The following is a 27267-nucleotide window of genomic DNA, read 5'->3' as shown; positions in this document are numbered from 1 at the left end:
CACTTTCCGGTATGTACGAGCTCAGCGTCCGCAAAGCCCCATAGACGACCTCGACACATGGGCAGATACTCTGCTCCGCGACGCAGCCAACGCCACCTTCACAGTCGCCCAGGAGGAGGGTGGCCCCACCCCAGATGCTAAACTCATACATATGTGGGAGGCCCAGCGCAGCCTCCACGCTCTCTGGCTCCGACGCAAACACAACCGCCCTCTCAAGCTTCGCCTCGCTCGCCTTGAACGAGAGATCGAAGCCTACTCCACCAAACTTAGTCAGGAACAATGGCATCAGACTTGCGACCGACTCGACGGGCACTTGGGATGCAAGAACACATGGTTTCTGCTCAAGCACTTGCTTGATCCGACCCACACCAAGTACGCATCACACAAGAATCTCAACCGTGTCATACACGCGTTTCCAGGCACGAACCAGGGACTTCTCGTTACCTTGAAAGACAAGTACATAAACACCTCCACCGACATTCCCACCCCTTTAAATTACAAAGGCTCCCAGAACCCAGACATGGACAGAGACATCATGGCGTCGAAAGTCCGCGCCGCTCTCAACCGCATCAAGACTACCGCGGACGCCGGTGATGACCCTATCACCAACAAAATGCTCCGCAACCTCGACGACCAGTCGGTCACAGCACTTACGGACCTTTTCAACCACCACTGGCATGAAGGTTGCCTTCCAAGCTCTTAAAAGCATGCCAAGGTAATCTTCATACCCAAACCAGGCAAACGACTCGATCTGGGCAACCTCCGGCCCATCTCGCTCACTTCTTGCCTGGGGAAGGTTATGGAGCACGTAGTTCTGGACAGGCTACACTCACGCAGAGAAGGAGGATCTCCTCCCCCCCCGCCATGTTTGGGTTCCGGGCTTGACTCTCTACCCAAGACATCATGTGGCAGATACAACACGATATACTCGACCCGGGTCCCATTCGGGCGACACACACCATTCTCGGCCTCAACGTCAGTAATGTGTTCGACGTGTTGCACGCTTCTATACTGACCAACCTCTCGCAGGTGAATGCAGGCACTCGCACCTACAACTATATTGCCAACTTTCTTCACAACCACACTGCTGAACTCCACATTGAAGACCTCTGCATTGACAGTCACCATGGGCACCCGGGGAACACCACAGGGAGCTGTTTTGTCCCCATTCCTATTCTACATTACTATGCGAGGCCTTCCCACACTGCTCGACACCATACCCGACATTAAGCACTCAATATACACTGACAATATTACCCTCTGGACAAACTCTGGCTCGGACGGGGAGATACAAGATTCACTTCAACAGGCAATCGACACCATCCACACTTACGTGCAGGCAAACGGTCTCGTTTGTTCACCCACCAAGTCTGAACTGTTAGTTATACGAGACAGACGTGTACGCCGACCCGTCCCCGACCCTCAAGAGCCGATCATGCTCCACATTGCCACCCACCCCGCAGTCCCCGTACAGACCATCCGCGTGTTAGGCATGCTGGTGCAGAACAACACACAAAACTTAGAAGCCATCCAACGCCTCCGAACCACAGCCCACCAAATCAACGACCTAATCCGCCACATTGCCACTCGCCGCAGGGGAACGCGGGAGACCGACCACTGCCACCTCACACAAGCCTACCTCATTAGTAGGATTGTCTACACATACCCCTATTACCACCTCCACCGCAAAGACGAAGAGGCAGTAAATAGCATCATCCGCTCGGCATACAAGGCGGCAATAAAACTGCCCCAGTCCGCCAGCACACAGTGTCTTCTCCAGCTTGGAGTATACAACACCCTCACAGAGCTGATAGAGGCACACAAGACTGCACAGATACACCGTCTTTCTCGCACCGAACACGGTCGTTACATTCTTAATCGTCTTAGCATCAACCCTACAGGTGACATCCACCCCACTGCTCCCCTCCCGACTGGAGTCTACAGTTGGCTGGTCATCAAACTCATGGCCAAGAATATGCTACCCGGCTGCCACGATAGGCGCTGCCAACTGAAGGCACAAGCCTTAGACGTCATCTACTCCGCCGACGAACATGCCATGTATGTGGACGCGGTGAAATGCGACTCTAACACATACGTAGCCTGCATAGCGACACCAACCACCACTCTCATCAGTGCTGCTACAGTGTGCACACACTCTTCCACCGCTGCCGAAGAGGTCGCGATCGTGCTAGCTATCGCGGATCCCCACACAAGCATGGGTCTCAGTGACTCTAAACAAGCCATCCAAAATTTATCAAAAAACTCACTCCGTCTCCCCGCCGCACACATCCTCCGCGGTTGAGCTCTTGACAGAACTGTAAGCTTAGTGTGGGTACTTGCTCACGCGGGGAACTCTGGGAACGAAGGGGTTGACCGTTTAGCCCGAGGCCTAGCAAACCGGGAGGCCGGCCTATTGAAGTCAGATGCGCTCGCAGAGGCCCCCAAATCCTATGCTGACATTACCAACTTCTACAAGGAGACGAGATGCATGTACCCGCCTCCCCACCCCGACCTCGAACGAGCGCAAGCCACCATGCTTCGCAGACTTCAGACGGATTCAATTCTCAGTCATTCTAGGCTTTATCTAATCACTGGAGGCGATTACGACCCCGTCTGTACTAAGTGCGACAATGGAGTGTTCGCCACTCGGGCACACATTCTCTGGGGATGCGAGGGTAACCCTCCCTCACAATCATCACTGCCAGCTCCCTCCGAGGAGGGTTGGAACCGGCTGCTGACAAGGGCAGATAAGGAAACGCAACTCGCACTCGTGTCGTGGGCCCAAGACGTAGCCCCCACCTGGGAGCCACACTAGGCCTACCTGCCCTAACTTCCTACCCTACAGTGGCAAATAAAGTTGTTTCTCTCTCTCTCCCAAAGTTTCTCATCTGCTTCCTTCTTCTCATGGCAGCAAAATTTGCGTGTCAAGACGCACACAGCCGCTCTCCGCGATGCTGTCGGCAGCTGACAAGCTCGTAGGTCTGGCGTCAGTTAGGCCTACCGTGGCGAGAGCAGCAACCGCTTCGGCGTCTGCACTGCCGATCGTAGTGAAGTCGTCTTGTCCCGAGTCGTTGTGGGACGCTTATTGAAGTTCTCCAATAGCGATCGCCTCACTCGCTTCCCAAATTTGTTCTTGGTGCTGAACTTGATCGGCTGAATCACGGCTGCAGTCAGTCGACAACAGCAAGACAAAATGGGGCGCGCTTGTGCGCGTCTCGACAGCGTGAAGACGACGACGGGAAGGCCGCTAGGCCAATCCAAGGAGGTTAAAGGAAAACTTTTTCTTTAAAGTTTTTCTTTAACCTCCTTGGACCAATTGGGTGCCTAGACTTTGTCACGTGCACCGAGCAGCCAATACAATCACGCGTTCGTACGTCTCGATGGTGCATTTTTTCTAGAAAGACAATGAGCAAGGACAGCGAGCGATGGCGGGAAATTGAAGGGGAAGGGCGGCTCTTTCAAACGAGACCAAGACGGCCATGATAACCTGTGTGCGATGGCAACCGTTCGACGCAGTAAAAGTGCCATTTTTGCTTAAATTTGTGCTCAGATTCACCTCACAGGCAGGTTACAAATTGAATTTGCAGCGAAAATAATAAGTGAAGCTAGAAATTTTGCAAATTAGTGCAAAAATGGTTCTAGATTCCGAAAATGTCAGCTTCAAAAGTCAATTTTTTCGCGATTTTTGGTCTTTTAAAACCCGTGTCCCCCCTTATATGTAAAAGCTGATTCGCTTGACCCACAGATCAGATTCCGACATTCACCGACTGTGTTCGCAGCTATCATTGTGTTTTGAGTGTAGCTTGCTCTTGTGGGCACAGGTTCACCCAATAAAAACTTTGTTATTCACACTTTTGCTGCTGCGTTCTTCCTCGATACTACTACGTGACATCTGGTGGAGGTGCTTGTGCGTTCATGTTCTGGATGCCCCCGCAAAGCTGCGATCCCAGCCCACAACCTGAAAACCATACCAACTTCGCCCCGCACCATCGAGCAAGCCACAGGCTACAATACCTGCCCCTGGAGCAGACTTCGGCCTGAGACAGCCAAGAAGATTGTGGCCAAGTCAACAACCCTAATAGCAGCCCCAGCATACCTCATCGTGCTGCAACAGCCCAGGGAGCCACCGGCCTTCCCAGGCTCATCATTTGAAGAACCGGAAAACTGGCTGGAAACACGAGAGGGTCGCTGCATTCAACAACTAAAACTCCGACGACAAGCTATGTGATGTTTACTTCTGGTAAGCCGGTAAGGCTGGTAAGCTGCCAGGTCATGGTTTGAGAATCGTGAATCTGCCCTCACAACGTGGGACCTGTTCCACAGCACCCTTTTGAAGACCTTCATAAGCGTCTTCCGCAAGGAGCAAGCTGAAGTGAAATTGGAATCCCATGCGCAACACCCAAATGAGAACACTGTGATCTACACAGAAGAAATCATCTGCCTGTTCTGCCACGCCAACCCGGACATATCTGAGGACAAGAAAATTCGCTTCCTGATGTATGCTGTGAAGCAAGAGCTTTTCGGCAGATTGATTCGCAATCCACCACAACCGTCGCCAAATTTTTAACGGAAGTCACGGGCATCAAGCAGGTGCTGGAAATATGTACCCGGCAATACAACCACCAAGTGCTTTCGCCAAAGAGCAAAATTCAAGCACTAGTCTCTGACGAACTCCAAGAGACCATCAGAGCCGTTGTATGTGAAGAAATGCGCAAGGTTTTCCCTTCATTGCAGCCTCAAGTGGCTTCGATTACCGACGTCGTATGTGAGGAGATCCAACATTTACTCGGAGTCTCTCAATAGTCGCAGCCTCAACCGGAAGCCATGACGTATGTTGTCGTAGTCCGCCATCACGTCCCCCCTCCGCACCCACATCAGGGCCCGGTAATGCCGCAGTTCCGCTGTTCTCCGCCAGCATGCCAATCCGTCGTCCTGTGCAGTATTCCAAGGAAGACTGACGTTTGGCGCGCCTTCGTCCACTGTCCGCTCTGCAATCACTGCGGAGAAGGTGGCCATGTGTACCGCTGATTCCCAAACCCTGACTTGGCAATTCCGAGGGTTCTCCGCCAACGTACCGCATCCACAGCTTGGGGAGCAACATCATGAAATTGCCAACTACCTTGCCGCCACTTAGTGGAGCTCTTGATGACCGTCACTTTTGCTGTCACCAGGCCGTTACCTGTCACTGCAGCGCTGACCATACACTGGCCCAGCCCGCGGCCGGTCTGCGAGCCCATATCTGGAAAACTCAAGGCAGCAACCAATAGAGGTGTGCTTGCTGTATGTCGAAATACCAAAGATCCTCCGCTGATGGCAATAACACTTCAAGATCTAGCTTGACGACATAGCACCGACACACCGCCATCCCAACCAAGCCTGGAGGTGAAGAATGCATTGACAAAAGATGACCTTATGACGCCATGTACCAGCGACAGGTCAACGCGATGCAGCCATGACCCGACGCTAAGACCTAACTGCAACGCAAGACAAAGAACCACCGACCTCAACGTGCTTCTCAACGGCCACGCAGCCGCTGCCTTAGTAGACACAGGAGCCGACTGCTCCATCATGAGTAGACCCATTACCACCCAGTTCAAGAAAGTTAAGACTGCATGGGAGGGCCCTCAAATCTGGACCGCAGGAGGGCACCTATAACACTGACAGAAATCTGCATGCCAAGAATTACCGTTCATGTGCGAACCTACCCTGCCACCTTCGTTATCCTCCAACAGTATTCACGAGACGTAATTCTTGGCATGCACTTCCTGAACCAACACAGCGCAATCATCGACCTGAAGTGAAAGTCGATAACGCTATCTGAAAATCGCATGATAGCGTTGGAGAGCTCTTGTAGTCGCCTTGCTTTGAATGTGCTCAAAGGTCAAGTGAGCATCCCACCTCGCTCCGCCATTGTCATTTCCGTTGCTACCAAAACGCCCACAGGTGTAAAAGGCATCTTCGAAGGTGACCAACGTCTACTGCTCGATCATGAAATTTGCATCGCAAGAGGGATCACTTGAGTGCCCAAAGGAAAAGCAAAACTGGTGCTGACCAACTTCAGCCAGGAGTTCAAGCATGTCAACAAGGGCACGATGATTTCATACCTCGAGGAAATTGTGGAAAGCAGCAGTGTATTTAACGTCTTGGATTCTGCCGGATCTACCTCGAACACTATAGTTCCCGAACCAGTCTTTGACATAAATCCAGCCTCCCTATGAGTAAGCAACACCAGCTCGAAAGTGTTCTCTGGCAATACAGAGACTGTTTTTCTATGTTGTCGAGGATTGGGCAAACATTGCAAAGCATTGCAAATAATTGCATAATAACCGTAGAGTCCACTCAACCACTCTGCGAGAGCGCTTACCGATGCAAGAATGAGAAGGTATAAGTCAACAAGTCGACGGAATGCTGCACGATGACATCATCCATCCTTCGAACTGCCATGGGTGTCTACTGTGGCTTTAGTGAAGAAGGATGGAACTCTATTCTTCTGCATTATCACCGCTTGAACAAAATAACGAAGGGCACATACCTCTCCCGTGGATAGACAATGTATTAGACCGACTCTGCAATGCTAAGTCCATTCGTCTATGGATCTCAAGACTGGTTATTGGCAAATTGAAGTCGATGAAAGGGATAGAGAAAATACCGCGTTTATCACGCCGGACTACCTCTTCGAGTACAAGCTGATGCCATTGAGACTTTGCTCTGCACCTGAAACATTGCAGCGTGTGATGGACACAGTCTTGGCAGGACTGAAGTGGCAGACCTTTCCCGTTTACTTGGATGACGTTGTAGTCTTTGCCGCAAATGTCGAAGATCACCTGAGATGACTTCAGGCAGTACTAGTGGCGATCAAGTCATCTAGACTCACCCTGAAGCCATAGAAGTGCCGTTTCGCTTACAAAGAACTTCTGCTCCTAGGCCACGTCATCAGAAAATCTGGAAGCGGTCCCGACCTGCAGAAGACAGCTGCCATTGCTAAGTTCCTGCAGCCCATCGACAAAAAGGTAGTGCACAGGTTCCTTGGCCTGTGTGCCTATTACAGGCATTTGTTAATGATTTTTCAAGCATTGTGGAACCAATAACTAATCTCACAAAAGCTGGCATCGACTTTAAGTGGAAAACACGGCAAGTGTAGTTCATACCGCAGCCAGTGCACTGAAAGCTCAGGCTGCCAACTAGACTTCACAGGTGGAGTGTTTGCGGCCTTGTTGATTTCACCACAGCACCTATACATCACAACAAACTCTAGATTCATACCCCTACCGGTTTCTTTTAAGTCTAACGACTGTCAGTGACAATCTGGGCACAGAAGCAATCTTACCAACGCCTTGATGACTGTAACCTTTACGAAATGCGATACCCACTGAGCTCCGGCATTTCCTCGCTCTATGCATCACAATTACGACCCTGGCAAAATAGTGTGACCTTCTTTTCAAATGTCAATTGGCATTCGTTCCCTTAGGTAGAACCAGTAGTCGTTTCTGCAGATGAACCATAATTGGAGTTCAAAGGGTTTGTGTCAATCGCCGGTGGCAGGCATGGGCCTGGTGAATGCACAGGCGGATGCTCACTTGCTGGCAGTCCCTCTCTTGCTGGTGGTCACCCAATGCTGTTTAGGCCGCTCACCGTCGGGGGGTGTTTTCACTTCTTGAAGCTTCTCCATATCGAAGACTTAGTCGCGGGCATCTTCTGGTCACACCACCAACCACCTGCTGATTGCAATAAACTTGCAGGAGAAAGAATAGATAAATAGATAACCAGTGTTGAACACAGCCAAAGCAAGAGCAACTCCGAGTGGCGTGAAACCAACGTTGGATGGTCACGTGATATGTTTCCGCCAATTTGAACTTCTGTTTTGGTTTGCCTGCCACTCTGCAGTTGCTATGCGAAAAAATGTCTTTCTGTCTAGTTTTTCATTGGTGGTCTGGTGTACTCTCGACAGAAGGTCTTCCGTGACTAAAAAGTCTGAAAAACAAACTTTCTAACTGGGGCATTCACTTCGCGTTCGATTTCTTGCCCGCTCTGCAGCTGTGTCTTAAAAAGAGCGTTTATAGGCGCTTTCCACGGCAAATGCGCACCACTGTCTCATGAAAATAATTAATTTTCTTCTTTTCTAGGACGCAAATTGCAAACAAACTTGGTGATGAGCTTCTCTATACGTCTAGGAATCCAGAATAAATAAAATTATAAAATGCGTTTTTCTTCTGAAAATTAAGATTTTAGCCCGCATTCCTCCTTAAGTGCAGCCTCCTCCCTTAGAGGGCCTCTCACCAGGCCACATAGCAAATTTTGGTTATAGTGTGCTGTAAATTGGTACGTTCCTATAGTGTTCTATTGCAAGAGCTTTTCAAATTGCTTCATTATTAGCAGAGATAAAAATGTTTGAAGTGTCGTGAACCTATGATTTCAGAAGGCAAGCTTCACTGCCAACATAGACACTCTCATCACTTAGCCCCGTCTAGTTTCCACACGCAAAGTATCCTTCCCTGCATGTTCCCATACCAGAGCTGGAGGATTGCATCACATCCACATCATGGTCCCCACCTTTTTTTTTTTTTTTCTAATTTTCACTGCGCGGCACACTTCCGCTGACATGTATTGTTTGCGAGCCTGTGAACTGATGCGTTTGTTTCGTTTCGCTCTGTGCTTGATCTTGCGAACTGTGCACAAGCACACTTGCGTTGTGTGGCTGCTTCTGCGAAATGGATCCCTCAGTGTGCGCATGTTTGGAGAGGCTGGCCTGGCAGCTCGCAATACACCGCATCATTGTACTGCTGGCACGAGGTTAGCAGTATGACAAGTCAGTGCCACATGAACACTGGGGTAGACGCGAACGGATCGAAAAGCATGATCACATGCTGGGACAGGGTGGAAAATTACATAGTTTCGTTCTCTGCGCGTGCGACTGTACAACATGGGAACAAGCAGATAAAATGGAAATGCATCTCTTTTGGTACGGTACGAAATATAACAGACACACAGGCATTGTCTGTATGTGTTATTATTTCTCTAAACTTTCATTGTTCTATTTAAGCAAGAGATCAAACAAGTAACTCCTGCTGCCTTTAATAATTCTCAGTCATATGTCACTGTGAGCGACGTCATAGCATTGTGAATTGCATTGGCGCACTTGTGCGACTCACTTCGACTCTCCGGCTGGGAGTGTGGTACCTGCAAGGAGAAGGGCATGTGACATTTGGTTGAAATTTCAGCTGTTATTGCGGCACTGAGTAGTGTAGTACTTTGTCGACATGATAGTTTGCGCGCATTGTATGCACTGCGCTTGTCAGCTCAAAATGGCCAGACCTGATGAGGGGCCCTTTAAGTGGACAGAAGCAGCATGCAGATTCTAAGAATTTTTTTTTTCAATTCAATTCAATTCTTTATTTGCAGACATAGAACATACAGAAATACCAAAACTGGTTGGACCCATAGCCACAGGCTAGTTGCGGGTCCAATGAAAAATGAATAACAATTGCAAGTACAAAGCAAGTAAGATACATCACGTGCATACACGTATTTGTTGCATACCATTAAATTGCACGAGCGTACAGAATGAAATGCGAAATAGTGAAGAGCATGTTATGCTATTAAAAATTTCTAAGTAAACACATAATACACTAGTTAGGAGGATTGCAGGCACGTTCCTGCATTATTATGAATATACATGATTAATCTCGACAAAATCGAAACACTAGTTAGATGTGTTCAGAAGGTTGCAGTGAGTTACTAAAGGAAGAAAAAAAAAAGGCTATGTGGATATTATGTAGGAATTATGGATATAATGTAGCATACATGTGAAAAATGGTGTTAATGCTTTTCAGAGAAATTTTTTGTCCAAATTTCTTGAAAAGCTTCACCTCAAGTATTTGAATATGAACTTGTTTGATGGACATAGACTGTAACTTGTCTTTGCAGGCTGGGTTAATTCTCTGGTGGGTGGAGCGAAAGACGGGGCACGAGGCTTCAGTTTTACGATTGTCAATGTCGACCTCACCGAAGAAGGCATAGGTAAGTAGAGGCACTCTTATCTTTTGATGGGCCACTTTGATTTACTGCAGTGCCGCTATGCTGCTGGTAACTGTCTCCTCGAACGAAGGCCTTGCCAATGCCGCATTGGCTGGCACTACTCGTAGACAAAAGGTTGGCTCCCAGAGTACCAGGCTTTGTGCTTAGAAAAATATGAAGTGTGTTGTTGGTGTGCTCCACAAAAACGAATCCCTGATGCAAAAGGTTGGATTAACTTTTTGTTTGCGATGTTGTGGAGTTGGATTTTCACAAGGCTTACTCTCTGTTTGACAGTCAAGAAAAGGCATGATGTTCCTCCATTCCACAATGCACAAAGGCAGGGTTCGTTGGCCCTCCGACGCTGCGCAGAGATGGCTTCAGAGTCGATTACCAACAAACTCTACTTTTTTAAACCCAAGATACAACACAGCATTCACAGTCATGGCTTGGGAGCAAAGGCTTATTGCTAGACTGATCGAATACATGCGCCTGCTGTACTAGTTTAACCAGGTAGCGCTCAATGGAAGAGCGCACCCGTGGAAAGGGCACCCAGGGGCCACCACTGGGAGGTCAATAGAGGCATGTCCCAGTGACGTGTGCTTGCGCAGTGACTTAACGTTCAGAAGGAGAAGCACGGCTTGCACAGGAAAGCAGCTCCGGCACACTAGCAGTGTCCATGTTGCTACTGGGATGGCGGTTCCTGGAGATGAAACTGGGCGCCACTACAAGCTGGGCGATGAGACACAGGAAGCTACCTCCATCCCCACAATGTCTGACTGTTGTTTATAACAGACACGTTTGATGATGGCTATTTAACTTTGGATACTGGCTGTCCAAATTAATTGTTGCCAAGAATGAATAAATAATGAAGGACTTTATGCAAACTGTGATCACTGTATGCTGATGGGTATCGTTCATACTAGTCACGAGTATCCTTTTATTTCATTTTTTCAGTTTACACAAATACTAATTGAAGCAGTCTGTGCTGGACACGTGACAGAATAAGTGGGGTAGGGGAAAAGAAAGAAAGAAGTGAAAAAGGAATAAATGATGGACAACACCAGTCTTTTCAAGATTGTCATTTAATATACCATAAGAACCTACGTATAATACGAACCCGCATATAGTAAGGCAAAAGTTTTGGGACGCGAAATGGAAAAAAAAAGTTTTATCCGCGTATAATACGAGTTAGGAAAACTCAAGGAAAACATTTATTTAAATTGCATTCCGCTCTTCAATCACTCTTGCTCAGCTGCGCTCTCTTCCGATAGTTCTTTGTCGGACATATCTTCCCAGAGGTGCTCGTCCTCTGTGCCATCAAGCGCATTCGAGATGCCGCACTTCTTGAATGCGCGATGCTGGTGTTCTTCTGGTATGCTGGCCCATGTGTCCACAATCCACTTGCATAACGCGGCTGGCGAAGCCTGCTTCAGCTGCCCAGTCGGCTTCACTGCATGCTCACTTGAGCGCATCCAATCTGTGTAACACCTCTTGACTGCGTCCTTGAACGGCTTGTTCACGCAAACATCTAAGGGCTGCAGCTAAGAATTCATCCGAACCGGGATAACGACAAGTTCAGTGCCAGATTCACGCAACAGCCTCTTCACTGAGTCGGCCAAATGGCAACGAAGTGCATCCAGCACGAGGATGGACAGGAATGCAAACAGTGCGCCGGACCGCCTACATCAGGCGGACTTTATCCACCACCACATTTTTTGGCAGCTCCTCACCTTTAGGCACTGTCTTGCACTTGGTAGACGACATAGGGCGGAAGCTTGCGTCCGTCTGCTGTGCACGACAACATGACAGTAACTCGCATTTTCTCGTTGCCAGTGGACCGGACATAAACTTGTTTAGAGCCCTTTTCATGCACGGTGAGGGGTGATGGCATCTCCAGATAAACCGGCGTTTGGTCAGAATTACTGATTTGCCGTAGCTGGAAGTTCTTGGACTTGTGCAGCGAAATAACATGGTGCTGTAAAGCCACAAGCAGTTCTTCGAACGATTCGGGTAGCTTTTGCAAAATCGAAGTTTGGCAGCGTAAGGAAAAACCAGCACGGCATGTGTAGCGATAAAACAGTGCTTGCTCGTTTTGAAGGCGGAGCTCGGTAGCCCTTTTTCTCTTAGGTGATTCCACGAGAGATCAACACAGGTCAAAAATTTCATATTTTAGATTTCATTGAATATTTTATATTTTATGCGCATATCACCAGGTAGCACTAAAGTGAACGTGGCTTCTTTGCCAAATGAATATTTTAGGAGGAAAAAAATTACGAGATTCTTCAGTGTGGAGGTGCCTATTTAATGCACAAGGCATTTTCACAATTTCACAACGATGTGAAATACAATATGTTATAGCTACAAAGAATACATTCTTGTGTGTAAAACCTAGACGTAAAGAAGGGTCAGCTAGCACTGTTTCAGGCTTCCGTGCAAAACGGAAGTGTTTTTACAAAATTGCTTAATTTGCTACAATCTTCAAAAGTTGCTATATTTACGATTTTTTATCAACTAAACCAATACATGTAGCCTTTTGAAATTTGCTGGACTGAGAGACCTTAACCTATTCAACAATTCTGCTGAATATTCTTGCTGTATCACAAATTACCATTTCTACAATTCGCCTCAAATTTGAAGTTTTGACAAAAATGAACACTATTTAAAAATGAAAATAAAAAAAACCCATCGTAAATTTTTCTCAAAATCTCGTAAACAACTATTCACAGGCACGTGAAAAAGAATATTAAAAAACATGTTGCATTATTTTGTTTGTAATCACAATACAGGTGGTAGAAATGAGGGCTTTGCCAGAATGCAGCAAGGTGCTGAGGAAAAGGAACATCGGGGTAAAAAGAGCGTGCATAAGACTCCGACTTGCCTAAACTTGACCGTAATGGCGACGTAAAGCCAGTTTTGACCTTATGATTAATACTTCTTCATAAAAGTGCATTTATAACACTACTTATTCGCTTGAATGGGAATAACGAGCGTCAGCGTAACCATTACGTGGCTCATTTTATTTAACAGCAAGTGCGTGCACCTTGCAGCGTAGATAATTTGGGACTTCTGTTAATGCAGGGTTTTTATTTCTTTGTGTGCAACAGAATTAACAGTTAACTCTGTATAAATGTACCCAGGTAACAGAATGTACGGCAGGCAAATGCCTCTAAAAATTTCGTACTGGTCATTACATGAACGTCACTATACAACCTAACAGGCGGCGGTGGGAGTGGCGATGGTGTTGGTTAAGGCATGGTTAGCTGGCAGATAGTTCCAGCGATTGCTTATTTTACCGCCTTTGAAGAAAAAGAAAAAAAGGAACTGTTAGTATACTATATAATCAAAAGTTTTTCACAGTCCCTAAGGATCACCACTTATCGGAAAGTTCACAGTTTCTTAGAAAAGCTGGAAAGGAGCACGAGACTTCCTTTTTTCAGATACTTGAATCTTTTGCGAAACATTACCTGGTCCGCGCACTCTTGAGGAAATTGCCTTGTGTGCAAAGCCTCAAGTAGAGCATTTATTTCTTCACTGAAGTATTGGCAGGACCAGATGAACTCTCGGCCATGGTGATATGCGCATAAAATATAAAATATTCAATGAAATCTAAAATATGAAATTTTTGACCCGTGTTGATCTCTCGTGGAATCACCCTCTTGCAAGCTCCTTAGCTTTTGCCTGTATAAGCTTCACGCTCACAGCTAGACGTGCGGCTCGCTGTTGGCGTACGAGCTCCGTCAGGGCGAGTTCTATTTCCGGGAATGTACCACTCTTCGGGCCATGAAAGCTTCTTCGCGTTCCGCTGCACGCGAAAAGGGCTTCCTTCTGTCAACCCCATCCGCGAATGCTTCCCTCGTTGATGCCAAACTACCTCCCGGCCGCACTGTTGCCCATGTCCTGTGCGGCTAAAATAACCTTTCTCTTGAAAGCAGCTGAGTACTGTTTTCGTGGTCCAGATGTCTTGGACCTTCATAATAAAAAAGATGCACTTCGCGAAGCGTGGTTGGCGCATATGCTATCAAGGTGCGCATGCAACGATAAAGAAACGATGCTGTATTCATGCAGCAATAAAGAAACCAAGCCGTAGCCACACAGCAATAAGGAAGCCCAGCCGTAGCCAGGCAGCAATAATGAATTCAAGCCATAGCCACGTAGCAATAATGAAACCAAAACTTCTAGCCCAAATTTCTGACTGAAATTTTAGTTCGGATCCGCATATAGTATAAGGCGAAAATTTGGGATGCTGATAATAAGAAAAAAACCTAGTTACTTGTCATGTGCATGCACATTACGTCAAGTTTTTGACGACTGAGGGGTGGTGTTTTTGTAGTTGGTCATCTTCACCCACCTGTTGTGCACTTCGTCCCAAAAATACATATCTTTATCGATCTTTAGTTTGTCGTGTATCAGGTTGATTCTTTTGCCTTGTTCTATCTCAGCCTTTGTGCTGTTCCAGAGCAGATTGTTTTCTTAACGGTGATTTAGAATAATCATTCTTAATAAAAATATTCGAGCCCTTCAGTTTGCTTGCGTTTTTCAGTATTTGTTTTTTTCCCCTTGTAGTCTTGCACGTGTACTATTACAGGCCACTTTCCCATTTGCTTACCAAGCCGATAAATATGCCCAACAGATTCGCATTTAACCTCAAGTTTGTCATAAAAAATACCCTTCACAACCTTGATCTTTAGTTCCTCTTCTGAATCTATGAAGGTCCCAGGTATACCATGAAAAATTAAATTAGAACATCTGCTATGGTCTTCGAGGTCTGTTAGCTTTTTAGTTTGAAAAGACATCATGTGTTCAAACGATTGCAATGTGGCTTGCAATTGATCAGTATTTTCATGCTGCACTAAGCGCTCAGATGCCATATTTTCCACAGTACGCCTAAAGTTGTGCATCTGTTCTTTCGGTTCAGCAAAATTTGTTTTTATTTCTATCATCATGTTATGATCAGAAAATTACAATTAAAAAACAACTCTGAGATACTATCTGAAATGGTCCCTTGTGATGAGCATGTCGGTTCAGAAGCCATCTAGGTCTGACAGCACACATAATCATAAGTGTCGAAATTTATTTATGTAGTCGAGGTGACTTTGCAGAACGAAGTAGTTGTCAATAGTAAAACAGTTCACTGCTTCAAAGAAATGTTGTGGAACTAGCATGCAACATACCTTAAGTGCAAAGAATAGTGAAAGAAGTTGGAGTTTTCTTTCTTAACAAAGCTATGCTTAATGGTAGAAAAATGTCATGTGCTAGACGTCATTCCTATGGCAGTTGAATGACTGCAGTGCAAGATTTCCCTAATGATTTTTGTATGAAAGGCTATGGTTGAATGCATCTGTGTGTGAGATGAGCGGTTCCAAGGCATTGCAAAAAAAGCAATGCATGCCAGATTCCTTATAATGGAACCACTTTTGTTTTAATGAATTGCGCATACCGACTGGTATTTCAGAAAATGTGTTGTTTGTGTACAGTGTAAGCATTTTCGCATTGTGATGTGTCTTTTAGCCTGTACAGTTATTTCATGATGCAAATGTTTACAGATTGCATTGTTAGTGTTCTGACTCCCTTTATGAATTGTAATATTACTGTTCCATCCCTATTTTTGTGCCAGAACACACAGACGACATAGTTCAGCTGGTGTTCCAGTACCTGAATATGCTGCGCACAGAAGGCCCCCAGCACTGGATTTTCCAGGAGCTGCAAGAGCTGTGGCGCATTGCTTTCCGCTTCAAGGGTAAAGACACGCCACAGAGCTATGTACGGGACTTGGCTGGCATGCTTCATGTGAGTATAACCATGCATATAACTGCATGTGATGTGCACTGCAAAGCCTAAAACTAATTAAGAGCATTTCAATGAAGTCTTTTGTCAGATGTATACACCTTCTAGTGCTCCTTAAGTCCAACAGTACAACCAAGGGGCTGAAGAAAGCCTAGCATATATTAGGATGTGAGCACATGTGAACACTTGTGAACACATATAAACATGTTACAGTTTGACACTACCTCGTGGCAACTGTCATGTTTTGCAAGTGTCTAAAACGAAAACAGGCAATGAATGATACAGCATAATTAAATAATAAAGCACCAACAGCCCACATGTTGTTTGCTAGCCATGGTTTTCTAAAGCAGTATACCATTTGGTTTTGTCTTGCACCATATAATACGCTTCAAGGGCTATGAATTTTTACAAAATAGCCACAATCAAAGTCTGAGGTACACAAAATGTTGAGCAAGCTATTAATAAAAAGCACTTGTTCCAAAAATTCTGGTCTCTGGGCTTGACTTTTACTGTGCACAAAGAGAGAATTACTCATCCTGAAACATAAGCACGATGGAAGCAACACCAGGTGCACAGGCCTGTTTTTCCTGGCTTTGCCCCTGGAATAGCTAAGTTTATATGCTTGTGGCACATATGGCGAAATTCCATTTAAGGGGCGATGCAGGGATCAGATCGCGAAAATCTCAAAAAAAAATTTCAGTATCTGCAACGCCTAATCTATGTTGTATCAAAATGGTTTGGCTGAAAACGAACTAAAAGTGCCTGAAAAAAATTTATTTATCAGTGTGCAGAGCGAGAAAACAGCTTTAAATCGTGTAAAATCACCGCACGGAGCCCTAACTTGTCTTTCCCACCACCGAATGCCGCCATCTGGGTATCCTTCGAAAGCTCGGAAGTTTCGCCATTCCATTTCTGAATTCTTCGGTCATCGCCATCTTGTAACAAACACACAAACACAAAAGAAGCTCGGGTCTGCTAGAGTTGGTCATATGGGCCCAGCGATGAAAGCGGGCCTCCAATTGATTTCCATGCTTAAAGGCGTCTTGCCATTAGTTGCTGCTGCGGCAGCGGGCAAGCTGGCAACCACAGCAGACTGCAGTTGTCTGCTTTGGAAACCACGTCGGCGTCTTTCTTCATTTGACACTCGTAGAATTCACATTTCTGAAAGCTCCCAGGTCAGTGATGGATCGTCGCTCATTCGAAAATAAATTTTCGATGAAGCACGCCTTCGGAAAATGGAAGTGCAAGCCTCCTACAGCGAGAAAAAGACGGCAGCCAGCGGGAGAAGCGGAGCACCCCACTGAACCTGCAGATAACGTGCCGCGTTATCTTGCACCATGTGATTCCAGCAGCGAAGCCGACAATCACCCTGTGTCATTGACACTGATAACCAAGCCACCGGAAGAGGTGTCAATGGAGGCTCTCGCACCTGCCGTGCGAGTCAGCAAACGAGATCGCGTCATTGGAGGTGATGTGGGTCAAAGGTCACCATCACCGGCACAGACGGTGTACCCTGTTTTCGTTGCATCATGTGACAAGGACACGCAGCCTGCGAGTGAGCCCCAACCGTTGACGAGCTACAGTATGGTGACTCAATGTTCACCTGACGAATCGTCGCCTGAATGGTGCACGATTCAGGTGTGCCTCGAGCCGCGTTTCGTGTCAGTGGTGACGGCAGAAGTACAGGCATGCAGCGTTCGCGACTCCCTTCGCACAGTGCCCGCAACTGAGCAGGAGTTCAGTTTGATGGACCAGCAAGGCAAAGAACAAATTTCAGCCCCTTGTGACAGTGAGTTCATTATTGTGCAGGTTTCCGTGATGAACTCTTTGATCGCTAAAACTCTGTGCCCAAGATGCCAACAGCGTTCTATGGGTGTACACTGCGTTACTAGGCTCGGTCTGGCAGTGAAAATGGTGCTTTCATGCACTACTTGTGGCCCTATTGAGTCCCAGTGGTCCTCTCGAAGGAAGGAAAGTGCAAGGGTGTTTGATGTGAACAGAGCAGACAGCTCTGAACGATTTCTGTGCCACAATGAATGTGTCCCATTGTGGTTTACACCACAAAACATGCCAGGGCCATTTGAAGGAGCTGTTCAAGCCTGCTGCAGAGGAGGCTGCCAACATCTTTATGGATGCTGTAGCTGCTGTAAAGGTGTACAGCGAGATGGAGGTTGGCTTCACTAAAAGTGTGACCGTTGTTTATGATGTGACCATTGTTTATGATGGCATTTGGCTCATGCATGGTCATGGCTCTCACATTGGGGTTGGATGCATAACAGAATTCCACACAGGGAGTGACCCCACATACTTTCAGTGGAGGCAGCAGCATCACTGTCAAAAAAACACTGAAGTTGGCTCGGGGCGAATGGAAGTGGAGGCCGCATTGCAGCTTTTTGGCCGTTCACATTGACCAAGAACGACCTGCAATATACTGCAGTCGTCTCTGATGGAGACAGCCGTGTTTTCCAGGCGTTGCGAGAGTAGCAGCCATATGGGCTTATAGCAGTCGCAAAAGAAGACTGCATAAACCATGTGTAAAAAAGAATGGGCACTGGCCTTCACTCCATTGTGAGCAAGGCCAAGAAAGGGGAACCACTGGGTGGCAAAGGTGGGGTCACACAACAATTAATGAAAAAGCTCACCAACTACTATAACCTGTCTATCAGCAAGAACACTAACAATGTTGCTGTAATGCAGAAATCTGTCATGGCCACTTATAATCCCGTGACATCTACCAACAGTGACCCCACCATGAGCTGTGCCCTGGTGGGGAGAGCTGTGCCCTGAGCAGAGAGCAGCAGAAGTGAACGCATACTTGTCAACCCTCCCAATTCGCCCGGGAGGCTCCCAATTTTTTACTGAACTTTCCGGCTGTACAATCACTGGCTTATATCTCCCAAAAAGTGGTCTATGTTCGCACAACAATGGTTTTTGCGAAAGCAGCACCGCGGAATCTACAGCCACATCATAATCGTCAGCATCGCCAACAACGGCCGCACTAGCACCATCAATATCATCGACGTAGCAGCCGACTACGGTGCCTAGTAAGCCGACCGAAGTAAGAGCCAATGTAGCTCTTGCATTTGATGTACATATGCCTTCCTCCATGGCGCATCTTGTTGCTGCTGCTTGTATGATTAGTGTTGGCTAGGCCGTGTGTGTGCGGTGCACCGTGTAAAGTTACAATCCTCGTGTGCTTGATGCCATGGTGCTATCAAAGCCCATGAAAAGCTATTTGCAGAAGTTTTTGCGATCCTATACTTCTGAATTTCCGTGCTTTTTGAGATGAAGAAAAGCAGAACATTTTGCATTTTGTACAACTTGTGGATGCGACGTCAGCGTGTCTCATGGTGGCAAAGGCGACTGGAAACTGCATGTTTCTACGGCGAAGCATCAAAGCTATGTTGGCACTGCTGAGCAGCAAGACAAGATAGTGAACTTTCTCCGGAAGAACTGCGATGACAGTGTCATAGATGTGGAGTGCCTGTTTAGTGTCGGCGACCACATTGGGCCTCTACTACGAAAAATGTTTCCGAAATGTGATGAGGCGAAGCATTCTGGATGTGGACACAACTCTAAAACGTAACTCTGGAGAATGCGGAGTTGGCCAACCTGAAATTTATTTCACAGGCATCTCTCTCGAGTCTTCGTTTCTTTATTCAGTTTCCCTCAGCTGCTGCCCCGAGATTCCAATGAATCTGCTGAAGACGCTTTAGATGCTCTCCAAGCTCAGTTTGCCACACTACAGGGGTAGTGTTCAAGAGGACATTCTGAATGAAGAAAGATGGGATGTGCAGTGGTCCATAGTTGGCAAAATGAAAAACACTGATGGAAAACATGTTTCACCAAGTTGCTAAGGTGATGCTCGATTTACCCGTGATACCGCATAGCAAGGCAGAGTGTGAGAGGATCTTTAGCGTGGCGTGAAAAACTAGCACTGAATTCCGCTCGTCAATGTGTAACACAACCCTCCAACATCTGCTGCTAGCGAAGGGCTGTCAGTCTGGACCATGTTGTGAGCAAAGCTACTCCGACCAACAAATTTTTGAAGTGGTCAAAGTCTGCTACTGCAAGGTCTGTGCAAAAGGACTCATCGAATACTGCCTGAAAGTTTGAACAAACCCCCCCCCCCCTCCCCGTTGTTGGCGCGAATAAAAAGTCTCCCATCCCAATTTTTGATCTCGCCAGTTTGGCAGGTATGCATACGTCACCTGGCCTTGCACACGTTATTTCATGGAATCAAACTCTCGTTAATTTGGACGCATTTGGCCACACCAGTTAATTCGTACAGCTCTTGGAGCTTGGCAAGTGCAGAGCAACGCAAAAGAGCAGAAACGATGCTAGTGTCCAGCCGAAACATGGAGTTTGCATCACCATATTCATCACCGGAAATCGTACATGAACGACATGAATGCCGTTATGCTGGCACCGTCCTGGCAATGCCTGGCACCGTCGAGTTCATGCAGCCACTACCGGCGGACCTCAAGTGAAATGTCAACAGTTAGGATGAAGGAAACTGCTCTTATAGTTCTGTTCTGACCTTAGTAATTCAAAATCAACTACCATTCACTTCTCACAGTGCATACACAATAAGCACCAAGTGATGACACGGCACTGTGCCAACATTTGTACGTCGCCATACCCGTAGGCTGCCTGTCGCATTCGCTGCATAGAGGGGCGGATCTGTGCGTGTTGTTGTGCTGGCACATTTCTCAATTCGAGAGGAATGTGCCACATGGGAAACAAGAAATGGGCGCATTTCATATAGCAGCATAAACAACCATCTCGCTCACTTATACCAACTCTGTCAGCGATGGCATCTGCACTTTCGGGAGAGAACAACATGGCCTATACAGTCACCGACTGATTTTCCAGACTCCAAAAATTCGGACATGCCCGATTATTCGGTCAGCTTTGCGGCACCGTCATTCTCCCCATAGGCCATAATGTATGACAACTGCCAAAAGTTCGGACACCTTGCAACCTCTCATCTGATTTTTCGGACACTCCTTGAGCCAACTTGATCGAGAGCACCATGCACCGACTCTGACCGGTGCATGGTTCGACTTGCTGAACGCCATTTTTGTTTTGTACGGAGCCTCCTTGCTGCCCCACGAAGTGGCGCTACTGAAAATCCCCGCTCATCATCATCATTGCTGCCTGGTTCGATAGATTGGCTCTACAGCAGTTCCGGTTTCAGCTTAGTAAGCCATGTCAAGACAATCCAGCAGCTGATTTGTTTCTTCGCGCAAGACGCTGCGAGCAGGCCACGTTTTTCGTTTGTGCGACTGGTGTCGGCACGGTGGTGTTTGCTTTAGGTCTCCTCAATTTGGCTGAACTTTCTCCACTAGTTCAGGGGTCAGCACTCTAGCACTCGATTTGCCAGTGCAGCTAGCGCCACCTGCACTTCGGCACTCGATTTGACGTCGTGCTGCACGAGTTCATGTACACTTTGGCACTAGACTCTCCGCAAGTTCTTTTCTCGTGCACCTAGTGCAAGGCTCTTGATAGCAGACGACACATGCGGTTCCGTGGCCATGCGGGTGTTGGTAGACGGGTGACGCCTGTTATTAGTAACGCAGCACGGATGCCAGCTTTCTTCAGGATGTGTACGCAGCATCTTTTTAAGGGCGCTTTCCAGTTTCAGCTGCTGCTAAGTGCACTGAAGACCGGGATTTTTCCACAGGTCACAGTCGTTCGTATTAATTTTCACGAGCTTACCGCTACCTCGACGTTAAGTTTACACGAAACCACATCAGTCCATCGTTTGAAACGTTGTGCCATATATGATTCAGAAAGGTGTAAACCGTGCTTGGCCATGCTTTCTTAAGGGGGGAGGCCACCCTGGAGACCGAACTTTCTTATTTTTTAAGATATCCAGATGAAACTTTCAGGGTACGTTCACACCACTGAACTATGAGGAACTGCAAAGTTTCATGAAGATATGTTTATTAGTTCCAGAGTTATTGAGGTCTAACTAGGTGATTCATGTATATGCCTGAGGAAGAGCCTGGAGAAATGCCAGGACATTGTAGGAAGCTGAAATTCACTGTGATGATCCCTTGATAGATATCCCAGGGGGCTAAAGACCCCTTTTCTTTAATTTCCCCTCCAAAAATTTTTAAGACAACTTTGAATTTGATGTAGCCAGTAATGACCACATCCATCAAAAATTAATTGCTTATTATAAATTAACTGCACCAGCTTTCAAAAAAAGAAGCCTGTTACCCCCTGGCAAAGTCATTCAGGAACAGAATAAAAAAAACGGCACGCAAATCTGAAGAGCGGTTCTTGAGATATCGCCTTCCCCAGCACCACTACTAGCGAAAAAATCCATTCCGAGAAAACAGGCCTTAAAGTTGAACACATGTGTTTTTTTATTAGAAAGCTCCTGCGGAGCTTCTAATTAGCTCTTGCGGCTCCAGGCACACTCAGTGTGTCGGATTTTCGACTGGCGACAGCCGAAAGCACAGTTCCGCCGCTGAAAAGCGTCTACGCAGTCGGCACTCGCTGCGGGAGATCGGAAGTTCGATGCTCGTACAAGACGCATATCGCGCTCCCGTGCGCCGAACATCTGCACTGTCTTGGGCTTTGCCGGCATCGCGTGCAGCGAAGAACTAGCGAAAAAAGAAAAGCTGAACAAATAATCTAAAAGATAGCGCAAGGCGATGAGCAGCGCGCAAGGCAAGGCGGCAAAATAGAGACAAAGAATCCACGGTCAAAACGACACCAAGATGGCGCGGGCAGGCCGCATGGGCTGGGAATGGCGCGCCCGCGAACTTTCACTTCATTTCGTCATTTGCGCGTGTTTTTTGGGCCGCGGTGGCCTCAAAAGTAGCGTTATTCTTGGTACTTTACGGTTGAATTAGGTGCTGATAATTACAGAACAGGTAGTTTATGAGACATACAAACCAAAAATATGGTTTTTCAAAAATCGACTTTTTCGCTATTTTTCGGTTTTCAAGGGCCGCGCCCCCCCTTAATAATGATGCCGAAGTTGAACTACCGTATTTACACGATTGTAAGTCGACCCCTTTTTTAAAATTTGAAAGTCTGAAGTTGGGGGGTCGACTTACAATCGAAACCAAAACATGGCCCCGCCAAAAAAAGCCATACCAACGAGAGCTACAACGTAGTTACAATTTTATGTTTGCTCTATGGCCCTACCCGTATCTTTTCGCTATCCCGCGTGTTTGTTTGCTTTTCGGAAGGGTTTTTCAACATTTTTGAGAGTCTTGCAGTGCATGCAACACTCATGGGGGGGTGTCGATAGTTGATAAAAGCGCCGCTGTTCCCATTTGCGGCGGCACCCTCAGAACGGCGGCGCTAGCGGGGAGTATCGGTAGTTCATGGAAGAGCAGACACCGCTCGCGGGTTTCTCTTTCTCTGTTTAAAGGCATTGGTATTGGTTTGACTAACTTCTTGACGCGCTCCACTTCGGCTACGTGCTACTTCTATGCTTCCCCAGTTTTCATGAGGGCTGTAGGCCCACTAATCTTTCAGCACTCGTTCACAGCAGCGTTCAAGAGGGCTGCCATCCTTTACGCCGAAGAAACAAATCACTGCGGAGCGGGCCGCAATTTCGATGTTTCTAAACGGGTGGTGCGAGAGTGGCGACTGCAGCGAAGCGAAATTTTCACTTGTGTGACGGCAAGTGAAAAATTTCCCACGTGCCGAAGTATGGACGCTTTCCGGAGCTGTAGGCTAAGCTTGCGGCGTACGTCGCTGAAATGCATGATCGGTCCCTGCCAGTGAAGTGCGACGTGGTCATGAAATAAGCCCGGACCTCCGCCTTAATTTTAAGGTTCTGCTCCGCCGTGAGTACAACGAGTGGCTGGCGGCGGAAGACTGCGAAATTACGCCAACCGGACCTGTCAAAAGAGCCTCCCTGGCGGCTGCGTGTGGTTGGGTGCATTTGGCGTGGGCTGCTGTTCTGCAAGATTTCCTGGTGCGGTCGTTTGCCAAATTTGAAATTTCGCTGGACCACGACGCGCTGTGGGACCGCGCAGCAACGATGACGATGGCAGCACTAGTGAAGACGAGTAGTCCAATGACCATGTCAGCTACTAATAAATTTTCGTTATCGAATGCGCCCTCGGGTTTTTTTTTTTTTTTCCCGGTCAAGCGATATGGGGGGGTCGACTTACATTCGAGTCGACTTACAATCGTGTAAATACGGTAATTTCCAGGCACACGTTTACGCTCGCGGCGCACACCAACAAAAGAAAAGCCACAGCCGCAGCAGACGAAGGCCTGTACGCTTACAACGAAGGCGCCAAATAAATCAACGGCCCAAGGAAGGATACACGAGACAACCACGTAGGTGCACGAACAACTGAGCATTTTATTTCTTGACACAGGAATAAATACCTGCTGCCAAGGTTTCTGCACTTTTGTCCTCGATTTGACCGCTGCACTGAAAGCGCTAGTGTCGCACTACACTCGCACTTCAAGAACTGGCGCTGCACAGGCACGACACTTTTCTGAACTAGTTCAAAAAGTGCAGCCAAATCGAGGAGACCTTTTGTGTGCTGTGTCGAGGTTTCGGTGATCCAACGCGGCATACGTAAACATCGCGTCAAAGGTCTAATGGCGCCGACAGTGCTTGCGCAGACTGGGCTGGGGAATGCCGGCAAGCGGGTGCCGGGAGGCCTAAGATTTGTCGCCTTCCAATGTGCTCCCTACTGACGCGGAAAATGTTCTGCCGAGACCTGCGCAGTGGTTGCATTGCGATTCCGGACACCGTCTCATTTGACAGTTTCATAGGTGCGGACACTGCTGTATTGACATGCGCAGAACTCGACGACGGCAAGATCATTCGTCAGGTTTCTGCTGCACTGCCGGACGATGACTCTGAGTCGGAAGATGACTCTGAGTCGGAAGATGACTCTGAGTCGGAAGATGACGCACCATGTGCTACGCTGCCGTCACATGTGGAGCGTGTACAAGCAGTGACTGTGCTTTCAGCTGCCTATAGTGACCGTACGACCCTCTGAGAGATTCAGGCTTATCTGATTGCGCGTAAACGGAACAGCGTGCAATGGTGCATTCACAATTTCTTCAAGCCTACTGCCGAGCCCGAATAAGTGTGTGGAAATAAAGGGTTTCATTTTTTTTTTCTTGATCTGCTTTTTTGGACACCTGTTTATTTGGACATTTCCGCAATCCCCGTGAGGTCCGTACAAACGGTCGGCGACTGTATATGAGCGCTCATGTGGGCACAGCTTTCTCTAATATTGCTTATAGCATGCGCAAACTGTAAGTATGATGAAGTTAAAGAAAAGCAGGAATCAGTAATAAATTAACAGCCCGTAATATGTGTATCTGGATCTCAGTTGCTGTTGTTCAAGTGGTTTGGCCGCTCATATTGACTTGTCTCGGAGTGGAACAACATGGCTCATATGCGCAGATATGTACGTCCCTCTATGTTTTGACATTATTTCATGTCTGCGGCGGGCAGCTTTTCCGCAATATTTGACGCTAACAGTGATCTGTGGCTGTAGATGTCGATGTAAACAAGTGCACCGCTTTGGTGAATCCGACGTGGAAGGCTGCGCTCGAAGGCTTCTTGAATATGCGAAATGTCTAAAGAATGTGTAATATGTATACAAAAAGCTACCTCCAAGTGAAGAAATCAGCGACAATAAACTCCAAGACAGCCGCGTCGGCAGATGGAACTCATTGTGCCTTTGTTGGCCGCACTGTTTGCACAACAGCACATTCAGACCTGCTCACCCACTAGTCAGTGAGTGCTACATCACTTCCAGGGATGACATGCTTCCCCGGAGAAGCCATTAACCCTTTGACGGTCAATGACGTAAATACACGGCGCGGCGAACAAGTCCAAAACGGTCGATGCCGTATATTTATGGCGGCGTCTGTACGTTTAAAAAGCACGCCAATTTCCTAATTTTTTCTTTCCTGGCATGTTCTGCCGCTATGTGGGAATACAGGGAATTTTTTCTCGTACCTCCCTCTCTTGGTTCTCGTTGCATGGTTTGTTTAGAGCCAGTTTGCTCTGGCGTGTCTATATACTACCGCTCGCACATTGGCATGCGCGCACGTGGGTGGCAGTTTGGGTTTTGTTCCGCAGGCGGTTTCAGCTTCTTGTGCTCACAAAACTGATGGCTATCTCGTTACTAATCGCTCGAAGGGCGGCCGCCTGTTTCTCACTGGTTTAGGGCTCACAGGGGTGAGCGTAGGAAGGATGCCGCCATGCATGCGTTTCCTTTTCTTTTCTTCTTTCGGGACACTCGTGATATCTAATTGCCTCTGGTTGGCGATAAGACGAAGATTAGCGGAAGTTAGTCACACGTTTTGCTTTTTTGACGTGCACACAACAAGACAGTTTTGTTGAGTGCGCTCACCTATGCAGTTCCATTACGCTATGGATGCAAATATTACTGTGAGAGCAGAAACATTACAGACTTGCGAAATATTCTTGTGTGCACATATTCTAAGCCTTGAACTATAACAATGCATCAAATTTTTCATTCTTATAAGTTTATTTCATTTTTTTTATTCTTGTTATTCATGAATAAAGAGTACATATATACCAACGCAGAATATTTTTTTCTCACTTTACAGTCATCCTAGAAAAATTTATGGTAATTTTTTTTTCGAAATATTGCCCTCCGAAGGATTGTAATCTGCAATAAAAAAAATCGACCCTGGGCGGTCGCATATGGTGAAAAAAATCGACCCTGAAAGGGTTAATAACTATTTCCCATCCACAAAACGCATAACCTACGCGCACTCAACGTGAGTGTAGGTACACAACCGGTGAAAGCCCGGGCACCCTTCCAAAATGTTTCCAGTGGCGTGTGGCAGAGAGCAGCACAGGAAAACGAAAAAGGCGGATTGTTGTGTGGTAGGGTGCTCATATACCTATAAAAACTTGCTGGCAACACTGTTCTACTCACTTTTCACAAGACCTTTGTGGGAGTAATGGCATCAATGGATTGTCGCCACTCTGTGGGAAAATTCTCGTTCTCGCACTTCCTTTCTATCATCTCGGTGTTTGTTACACTTGATGTATACATGGTTAAGTGATGAAGTTGATCATGATGTACTCTTGTTTTGGTTCGGTTTGTCTGCCGTGCAGCATTCGGGTTTAAGGCATTCCATTTAGGTTCTGAATGCTGCTTGCCGCTTCTACCGTTGGCCACTTCTATTTATTTGTTAAGGATACCTTACAGGCCCCTAGAGGCATTCTGTAAGGGGGGGAGAGTACACTCAAAGATTATACAATAATTAGAACTCATATGTGAATATATATACAAAAAATACAGTGTAAGAAATGCGCTAACATGCTGTAATGTGGTGTTAAAAATTGTACAAAAGACAAACCGAATGCTTTTGAATGCGAGAGGTCAGTGAACAAGAAATTTCCATGAAGTAAAATATAACCAGTAGAATTACAGAGCGAGTGGGACAATATTTGGCTGTAATAAAACAGTATTTAAGGGG

At 46.9% G+C, this 27267-nt stretch overlaps 1 protein-coding gene across 2 annotated transcripts in view; it reads left to right on the top strand.

The window, feature by feature from the left end:
- Nucleotides 1-27267, top strand: part of Ide (Insulin degrading metalloproteinase) — a 247923-nt gene that overhangs the window by 38557 nt on the left and 182099 nt on the right. For both annotated transcript variants that reach the window (XM_075676326.1, XM_075676325.1), the window contains exons 10-11: nt 9925-10017; nt 15629-15801. In XM_075676326.1, the coding sequence (XP_075532441.1) occupies nt 9925-10017; nt 15629-15801 (266 nt within the window). The remainder of the gene's footprint in view (nt 1-9924; nt 10018-15628; nt 15802-27267) is intronic.

Source organism: Dermacentor variabilis, unplaced genomic scaffold (assembly GCF_050947875.1).
Source record: "Dermacentor variabilis isolate Ectoservices unplaced genomic scaffold, ASM5094787v1 scaffold_12, whole genome shotgun sequence".
NCBI lineage: Eukaryota > Metazoa > Arthropoda > Arachnida > Ixodida > Ixodidae > Dermacentor > Dermacentor variabilis.
Note: the sequence above shows the minus strand (reverse complement) of the source record. Positions and strands in the feature narration are given on the sequence as shown.